Source organism: Barbatula barbatula (assembly GCF_947034865.1).
Source record: "Barbatula barbatula genome assembly, chromosome: 1".
NCBI classification, from domain to species: domain Eukaryota; kingdom Metazoa; phylum Chordata; class Actinopteri; order Cypriniformes; family Nemacheilidae; genus Barbatula; species Barbatula barbatula.
In genome coordinates this window covers 30,534,750-30,544,799 of record NC_136766.1, presented here as the reverse complement: position 1 = coordinate 30,544,799, position 10,050 = coordinate 30,534,750, and the positions used below count along the sequence as shown (strand labels likewise).

Here is a 10,050-nt window from a genome sequence, read left to right as displayed (position 1 = left end):
GGGTCCCCGACCTACACGGTCAGGAAATTGCTCGACGTGCGCCGTCGTGGCAGGGGCTTCCAATACTTGGTGGACTGGAAGGGCTATGGCGCAGAGGAGAGGTGTTGGGTGCCGTCTCGCGACATCCTGGACCGTGCGTTGATCGTGGACTTCCACCGGCGACGAGGTGAGCCCCCTCCCTAAGCGCCCAGTGGCGCAGCTGGGGGGGGGTTACTGTCATGACTCTGGGTCTGTGGTTCAGTTTTTTGCCTGCGTGACTGTGTTTTGTTTCATGTTGAACACGTGGGGAATTGTTTGACAGTTTTCCGCGTGTTCTGTGTCTGCGTCACCAGCCCCGCCCCCGTGTCTCCCTCACTGGGTTTCCCTCACGACTCCGCTGATCACCCTGTCACCTGTAGCGAGTTTCGCTAGCGCTTCCCGCTCGCGGGTTGCGCTACGCGGCTGTTGCCCATTACGTAATTAAGAGGTTTCCTATTTCATTCCCTCGTGTGCTCTTGTTCTTTGTCAGTCCGTTGTGTGTTTATCCTAGCACTGCCGTTAGCTGACTTCTTGTCCTGTCCAGTCCAGTCCAGTCGTGTCTAGACTTGCGTTACAAGCTTTCTTCTATCTGTCATTAGCGTTATTTATTTATTTAGTCTAGTCTAGTTTGGTTTTTCTAGTATTGTTATTTTCCCTAGGTAGTTTTGTGTTCCTCCTATTATTTTCTCATCTTCATCTGCCCGCTAGTTTCCCGCCGGCGCTCCAGTGACTCCCTGCATCGGCTGCTCACGAAGCTCTCCCACCAGCTCCCCGGGACTTTACCCAGCCACGCCGTCTGGGACCCTGGAGCATACCCTGCCTAGCACCAGACCCTGCCTCTACCGTTGCGGTCCGCAGCCGCCGTCTAGAACCCGGAATCTCCGGGTGTGACAACCACCTGTGCTGCAGACGCTTCGATAGAGGATCTCCTGAGAGTTCTCCCTTCGGGGTCATTCATCTCTCCCTTCGGGGTCATTCATCTCTCCCTTCGGGGTCATTCATCTCTCCCTTCGGGGTTTTTGTCTCTCCCTTCGGGGTTGTGTATGCTCTCTTGTGTCCCCTGTGGGCAGGGTAAATAAAACCAGCTGTTTCACCGCAATTGGGCCTCTCTCCGTTCTTCCACCATGACATGGTGCCTCCAATTTGGCTTGTGGCCAAAGATGCCTTAGCATCAACGGAAATGGGGCTGAGGGATGCTGAAAGTCGTAGGATGATGCAGGTATGTTCAGCAGTTTATTTAAGTTTCTGTTTACAATATTTATTTAATATATATTTCTAATCACCTTTTATAGTCGGATAATTACAAAACACAAATATGTCCTAAACCAATTAATTGCCTAAATTGAATTACTTATCTAAACGAAAAATGTTTTATGGAAAAGGAAAGAACAGATGAGCAGAAAGTGAAGTAAAATGAGAGCACGGGCAGATAACATTTGGACAACGTCCATGTTAACACATACTTGGCACATACCAAAACATCACAGAAGAGGTTTTCTCGTGTTATTTTTAATACTACAATAGAATGTACACTCACCTAAAGGATTATTAGGAACACCTGTTCAATTTCTCATTAATGCAATTATCTAATCAACCAATCACATGGCAGTTGCTTCTATGCATTTAGGGGTGTGGTCCTGGTCAAGACAATCTACTGAACTCCGAACTGAATGTCAGAATTGGAAAGAAAGGTGATTTAAGCAATTTTGAGCGCATGGTTGTTGGTGCCAGACGGGCCGGTCTGAGTATTTCACAATCTGCTCAGTTACTGGGATTTTCACGCACAACCATTTCTACAGTTTTGTTACGTCCGTAAGGACGTTTGTAGTATTGTGTGGGTGTGTTGTATTGTTTTTCCGTCCTGTCTGTTTCTCTTACGTTCACTTTCTTAGGTTGTTGCTGATTGGCTATCTTGCCTGTCAGTAAAGACTAATGAGATGAGTGGCCGCGCCTTGGGAGGCGGGAGCCGTGAAGCAGCTATTTAAAGACCGTGCTGCTGCCAGTTTGGGAGAGAACCTTTACCAGAGAACTTTGTATTGAGAGAACCTTTACCAGAGAACCTTGTATTGAGAGAACCTTTACCAGAGAACTTTGTATTGAGAGAACCTTTACCAGAGAACCTTGTATTGAGAGAACCTTTACCAGAGAACTTTGTATTGAGAACCTTTGCTTGTGTAGAGAGCGGGCGAGAACTATTTGTATGTTTTATTACGGTGTTCTCATGTGTGTACATCGTTCCTTGCTGTGGCTGTGTCCAAACCCTTCTCACTTGTGAATGTTGCAGTCCACAAAGGAGAAGGGGATAGGTAAGATGTCACGTGACGTACATTGTACACACATAGTAAATTTGTTGTATTAAAACACTAGTTAGGGATTTGTGCCACCCACTGTATTTACGTTTATAAGTTAGTGTAGTTTAGTTACGACGTCACGGACATTGAAGTCTTTTCTTTTGATCTTTTTTTTTTAGTTTAGTATTAGAAGTTAAATGTGTTAGATAACTGTTTTTGCTTACATTACTTTTGTTTGTTTGGCACAGTCCGTTTTCCCCTTTCCTTTGTGGTTGGGTTTTGTTATAAACATACTTTCATTATATTTATTAAACTCATATTCACTTTATTCAGTGGTCTCTCGTGTTTTCTCACCTCACTCAGTGTTACATGTTGGTGTGTGTCGGAGGTGGTTACACATGTTCCCCTCCTAAAAACCCTAGACGGTTACGAGTCATAGGAGGGTCGTAACAGGTTTACAAAGAATGGTGTGAAAAGGGAAAAACACCCAGTATGCGGCAGTCCTGTGGGCGAAAATGCCTTGTTGATGCTAGAGGTCAGAGGAGAATGGGCCGACTGATTCAAGCTGATAGAAGAGCAACTATGACTGTAATATCCACTCGTTACAACCGAGGTATGCAGCAAAGCATTTGTGAAGCCACAACACGCACAACCTTGAGGCGGATGGGCTACAACAGCAGAAGACTCCACCGGGTACCACTCATCTCCATTACAAATAGGAAAAAGAGGCTACAATTTGCACAAGCTCACCAAAATTGGACATTTGAAGACTTATGAAAATGTTGCCTAGTCTGTTGAGTCTCGATTTCTGTTGAGACATTCAGATGGTAGAGTCAGAATTTGGCTTAAACAGAATTCGAACATGGATCTTTCATGCCTTGTAACCACTGTGCAGGCTAGTGGTGGTGGTGTAATGGTGTGGGGGATGTTTTCTTGGCACACTTTAGGCCCCTTAGTACCGATTTGGCATGGTTTAAATGCCACGGCCTACCTGAGCATTGTTTCTGACCATGTCCATCCCTTTATGACCCCCATGTACCCATCCTCTGATGGCTACTTCCAGCAGGATAATACACCCTGTCACAAAGCTCGAATATTTTCAAATTGGTTTCTTGAACATGACAATGAGTTCATTGTACTAAAATGGCCCCACATTCATCAGATCTCAACCCAATAGAGCATGTTTGGGATGTGGTGGAACGGGAGCTTCGTGCCCTGGATGTGCATCCCACAAATCTCCATCAACTGCAAGATGCTATCCTATCAATATGGGCCAACATTTCTAAAGAATGCTTTCAGCACCTTGTTGAATCAATGCCACGTAGAATAAAGGCAGTTCTGAAAGCGAAAGGGGGTCAAACACAGTATTAGTATGGTGTTCCTAATAATCCTTTAGGTGAGTGTATATTAGAGAAACATGGGTGTATCTATGTGACAGACATCAACCAATAGGCAAAATACAGACAAAATAATTATTAGCACCGGTTTATAGTCAATAAGCATTTTTCTGTTACAAAAAGAACATTTTTGACAATGGGAGGTGTGAATGGGCCTGTTATTGACGAAAACACATTGAAAAATCACAAAGCTGCTGCATTTCTTTAAAAAATATATTTTTAACCAAAGCATATAGCCCTACAAGATAAAAATTAAAATACATTAAAATAAAAAGCTCTGAATGTGCTGTACTTAAAGAAAATTGAAAGTTTTGTTTCATGTGCTGTTTACTTGTACAAAACCTTCATTACATTACATGGCTAATCTCTGGCCCACACTACAATACAGTAGGTCGCGGAAATGCACGTCAAACGTATGTTGCCACCCACCATTAAAAAAGAAAAGAAAAAAAATTACATCACAACGCCCGATCGCATTCATACTACACCCCTTCAGGCAAAACGTACGTACTTACTTACGTACCTACTCATTGAGTATGCCATTATGGATTCAGCCAGGGTGCTACTAAAACACAAGGACAACTAAACATGACACAGGTGTAAATTATTGTCACCTGCCAGGGTGTAGGTTTTAAGAATCTCCGTCTCAGTGTTGTCGTGTAGACGGCGAAACCAGAGTTTGGGTGTATGATGCTGGACTCCGCGCCACTAGCTCCTTTGTTTGACATCAGATTCCAGGCTTCTGATTGGCCAACACAGCTTTATGGCTAGGGGTTATATCACCACGTGTTGGTTTGGCATGCTCTTGACAGAGCTTCCTAACATGTTTTTGCTTTTTGTGTGGAGGTGACTTTTATTCAAACGAAGAAGGAACAAATTACTCATGAGTGTTCTCATCCCGAATTGTGACCTTAACTGAAATGAAACTAAACTAAAATGTAATTTATTTTAACTGAAAAAACACACAGCAAGTAAAACACACAGCAGGAAAAGAAGACATAATCCAATAAATCATATTTCTCCCAATTTGCAGTAAACTGTGTTTATTTGCTCCGAATCTGGTTCCGACGCTTGGTGGACTGTAGCTCTTACGTTTACAGTTCTGTCCTCTTGAGGGAGCTGTTGCTCCTGATTTACTTCCATGCTGTTAGCGTGATGAGCCTTTGGCTAAAAACACAAACAAAGCAAGTGAAACAATGTTTCTTTATCTCAACTTAGGTAAACAGAGGTTCTATTTAAATTGGAATGTTACAGTTTTGAGTCTGCAAATATTCATTCATATTGCCTGAATCTTTCTTAGATGCATCATACATGTTTTGATGGGGTGTCATATATGGTTGTTTCTATACTGTTGTCAGTGTTGTTTCCTGGGGTAGTTTGGAAGGAGTTTGGATTCTGAACTGTGCTGTAGATAGTTTCAGGACCTTGTTCATTTGCTGTACCATCTACCCCGGTGGAACGAGACTGAACAGAAAGAAAGGGGTTAAAAACGTTTCCATGAAAATATTTCACTTACATTAAGCCCCAAATGACCTACAAAAACAAGTCTATGGAATTGTATGTATATATTCAATATATGAATAAATAATAGATATATTTCAATCAGAGAAAAAAAATTCAACCTGTGGGAAAACTTTGGAAGATTTTTTCTTTTTGAATAACACTATCATCAAACCCAACAGCAAACTCAACACAACACCAACACAAAGGGTGATGACAATCCAAAACACAAATCTTGGAGGTGAGTGAAAATCTGTTTGTTTCTCCTGGCCTGTGAGAAGAAAGAAAATATTTAAAAACAAACATTTATCAGAATTTTTGAAGGAAACTGTCAACTTTGTTAAAAAGACTAACAACTTTCAAATAAAAAGTGATGCTTACACATAATTGTAATTGTGGATTTGTTGGCGCTCACATTGTTGTTGGCCATACATTCAAGATTTCTGCTGTCTAGTGCAGTTACAGTGATGTTAATAGAGGTTCGAGAGACATGTGTTTGTCTACAGAGACTTTGGTCACAGTCATAAGTGGCCCAACTTCCATCAGCTGAACAGTTTACTGTGGTCTGACACCCTCCAGTGGAAAAATTTAAGTCGTGATTCACGATTGTAGGTTTAGGGACTGCATCTGGGAAGAGTTCAGACACGGGTGAGTTAGCGACAAGATCTGCAGTAACAGCGAAATCAGTGATGATAAATCAACACTGCTCAGTGTTCACAGTTCACACTACAGGCAGTAAAAGTAGCATTAAAATATGTCACATTTAATAAAGTTGATTCCCTTTATATTGATGTTTGACAAAATAAATAGAAGAAAGACCACAAAGATTTACCCACAATTCTAAATATATTTTCATAACTGCTGATAAAGGACCACAACAGCAATGGAATGGCAAAGCTTCACAGATCTTTTTTGTTTTGGTTTTTGTGGTTTCCCCCACACATGTGTGTTATCAGCAAATAAGAGAAAGAAAATAGAAAATGTTATTAACTTACTCTCCACTGTTAACCTAATTTCAGCCAGAATTTGGTCCTCCCAGTTTGTGAGGGCCTTATATATCCCACTGTCATTTTTCTGAAGGTTGAAAATTGTCAATGACTTATTTAAGTTCATCGTCATTTTATTCTTATAAAATGGAGAAACGCCATTTGTATCGGCAATTAATTGCTTGGTCTCGCTGTCAGTTCGTCGCCATTTAACATTTGACTGATTTGTGTCAATAATGTTGAATTGTATAGATCTTCCTTTCAATCCATATTTGTCCTCCAATGAGTCAACGCTAAAATCTGCAGAAATAAAAGAATATAATGATGTCTCTTCACAGAATATGTCCTATTCTGTTAAAATTAGTAATGGTGCATGGAGTTTTATTTAACGGTGCATTTTAGCAGCCATTTATGAAGCTAATAAAGTATGTCACATTTGACATATGATATAAGCAAATGTCAACATCCAACACTCACATCTTTTTCAATTAATATACATTTAGGGTGGTTTCCCGGACAGGGCTTAAGCCTGGTTCCAGACAACCTAAATGTTAGAGGTGTCTTGATCAAAAACAACTTGCACTGACAGATCTTAAATTATACCATGGTCTGTCTGAATACTTGATTCTGATTGGCTGGAAGTTGGTCATTTTAACTGTTTAATGCAGGGGTAGTTCCAGTCAGATAATCATTTTCATTTTCACCTGTCTGATAAAAAATGACACTGTAAACATCAATAATAGCTTTAACTCAGCTTCACGTCGGTGGTCCTTGGCCTCCACGTCGTGCATTAAAATCCTTTAATGCACGGCTAGCCTTGGATTATCCCTTACATGTATATGTGCAATTGTGTTGTTTTAAGAATCCCTTTCCAGGAAACCACCCGTTAAAGAAAAAAACTATAATTCAATAAAAAAGGGGTCTAAATTTAGATTAACTAAATACGTAAAAAAAAATTCTAAATCAAGTAAAGCAATGTAGAAACACATTGAGGAGAGTAAATTATTCATTTTATTTATTGTAAGACGAACATTTAAGTTAGCCTGTTAAAGGACTGCGCAGATCTCTTTATTTAGAGAAGTGTAAAAAAAATTAGAATATATAAATACAACGCACCTTCAGCAAAGCTGAACCAGAAAAGGAAGACCACAATGAGCCCCATAACTGTCAGTTCAAGTTTGAAGATCGACGATCTGACAACAGATTTCCTGTTGTACACCTGCAGGATGTGCATGTGGGAGTTACCGGTAAATATTGAGAACACTTTTCTTTTTTTCCCAATGCAAGACAGAAAATGGAGGAAAAGTATAGCACAAATAATTGTACAAGAATTAAATTACATTTTCTTCACAGTTTAGTTAATTGGAATAACATTTGTACTAAAACATCCAAATGAATCTACTTTATATACTCTGTGCTCACATAAAGGGGCTTTAAGATTTTTCAGAGTGAGTTAACCCCAAATACTTGAAAATGTCACCTCATACCATTGGGTTACATAATTCTATTTTAACCATGCACAGAACCTTCCACATTTGTGATTTACACTCTTAAAAATAAAGGTGCATCAAAGGGTTCTTCTGTGCCATAGAAGAACCTTTTGGTTCCATAAAAAATTTTTAACAAACGAAGAACCTTTCTGTTTCACAAAAGGTTCTTTCTGGTGAAAAAGTTTCTTCAGATTATGAAAAGGTAAGAAAGAGATTGTTCTTTGTGGAACTAAAAATGGTTCTTCTATGGCATCCCTGTGAAGTATGGGATACATTTCCTGCCAAGAGTACTGCGGGCATATTTAAAAAAAGATTTAGTATAAATACGAAAATAAAAGCTGTGAGTCTGAAGTTTAAATACATTTTAAATTATATTGCACAAAATTAAAACATAAAGACAAAGTTGTCCATGTCGCACACAAAATAATGTTTTCCTATATGGATAACGGATTCCTATACAGTGACGGATAACCGTCAGCTTCAAATCCACGACAATCACAAGTAATTGTGTTGTGTCACAAGTAATTGAGTGTCAGATGCACTTCTTATTCTCTGCCAGGTCTATTAATTAATTGAATGTCCAATTCGACTATCAACAAATTACTTAATAGACCTGCCAGAGAATACTCATAACAGATATAAGAAGTGTACCTGACACTCAGTAGCGATATAATTATGTTCAATTTCTTGTGATTGTCCTGGATTTGCAACTGACGGTTATCTATCTTCAGGTGTATGCCGCGATACCATCAGTCTTTGACTGTTTGGCTAGAGGAGGAGCTATCAATCTAGAACTAGTGGACCAATAGTGACGCTAAAGCCCGCCCTAATTACCATGAAACTTGAACTGCAGCATTTGGTAAAGCAAGCGCAGAATGTGGAAAAACAAGCGAGGGAAAAAATTACTTATGCGTAGAAAAAAATAAAATAATAGCAGAAATGATCAGAGAACACAAAAAAAATTAAAACGTATGTTTGTGAGAAAAGTATCTCGAACAGACACTGTGTCGTCATATATAATGCCTAACCTAAAATAGACATCGATAAATTCGTGCACATCCATGCTTTCTCTCCCCTTAGTTTACGCAAAAAAGATGCCAGGAAACAAGGTACACTTAGGCCGGAAATTGTAATGCGTGAGCACGCGAAAGTTTCTCGTGCGCCCAAGATACTTTTTGCGTGCTCACGAGAAACTTTTCGTCTTCTGTTTTTTTTTTAGCTTTCTGTTTTTTTTCCACCAATGTCCCTTCCACGGCTCCATAGTTTAAAGTTCTAGCTCGTGGTTTTAATTTTTTGAATTACGCTCATCATATTTTTAAATATGCCCACAATACTTTTGGCAGGAAATTGCCAAATGATGAGTGAATTATAAGTTACCCAGTGATGCAACGTATGATGAGAAAAATGTCGGAAGGCTAGTGTAAAACAGTCGGGTCTTTTTCTCATGAAAAATATGTCTGACTATGCTCATTTAGGTTTAAAAGATATCCTCTGTCATTTTTCTTATGAGTTAATCTACAGTCAAGATACACATCTTTAACAATTTAGATTACAGATTTAAAAAAAGAAATGTTTTAATCATTTAGAATTTTTTAAGTAAACTAAATTAACTAATGCAGTAGAATACATAAATTTGTTTTATTTTGTAAACTCATAATATTCACTGTACTAAATGTAAAATTAGCAAAAACAAAATTCCTGTGAATTTGAGCCAAAGTGAGCCAAAAAAATAGTGGTGGTATTATATTTTATTTGTGGTTTGCCTTTACAACAGAAGAGGAAATACCTGCACTATTTTAAAAGTAGCTGCCAGTTAATTTCTGTTGTAGTTAGCTAGACGCAAACACTTGTGAGTGAACTGTGAGTTACGTTGTTGTATCGGAAGCGCACCCCTTATAGGCCTCTTGACCACTGACCGCGAACCACACTTGTATCATTCCAATGATTAAAGTTATCCATACACTCAATAAACAAATAAATGCAAGAATTCTTACCTGTGAGATGTCTTGTAATAATTGTTTTTCACAGTATGAGAGTTGGCTGTTTCCGTTCACAGATCTGAACTGTAGGCCTACATTTGCATGTTGCTTCCTGTTTATGCATGTAAGGCTTAAATGAAACGAATGAAATGAGGTTTCCGTTGAGTTTCTATGCCACTTTAGCAAAGTGATGTTACACGGGAACCTTTAACGTGCACGAACTGATTTGTCACTGAATGTCAAAAAAAGAGTCTATTTTCTTGGATCTCCGGCTCGTGGTTAATATCTGTATACAGTCTTGATGTTTTCCACATAATGTGAGAAAAAATTATAAAATAACCAATATAAGTAGTTATATTAGAAAACAATATTTATAAATTGTACGCATT

At 39.2% G+C, this 10,050-nt stretch overlaps 1 protein-coding gene across 1 annotated transcript; it reads right to left on the bottom strand.

The window, feature by feature from the left end:
• Window positions 1–2,619: 2,619 nt before the first annotated feature.
• On the bottom strand, window positions 2,620–9,808 carry LOC306902399 (uncharacterized protein). Its single transcript, XM_079470921.1, has 7 exons — window positions 9,677–9,808; window positions 7,309–7,411; window positions 6,202–6,492; window positions 5,588–5,833; window positions 5,329–5,477; window positions 5,018–5,170; window positions 2,620–4,873 (listed from the first exon to the last, which is right to left on the bottom strand). The coding sequence occupies exons 2-7, from the start codon at window positions 7,352–7,354 to the stop codon at window positions 4,718–4,720; spliced, it is 1,041 nt and encodes a 346-aa protein (XP_079327047.1). The 5' UTR covers window positions 7,355–7,411; window positions 9,677–9,808; the 3' UTR covers window positions 2,620–4,717.
• Between the last annotated feature and the right edge of the window lie 242 nt (window positions 9,809–10,050).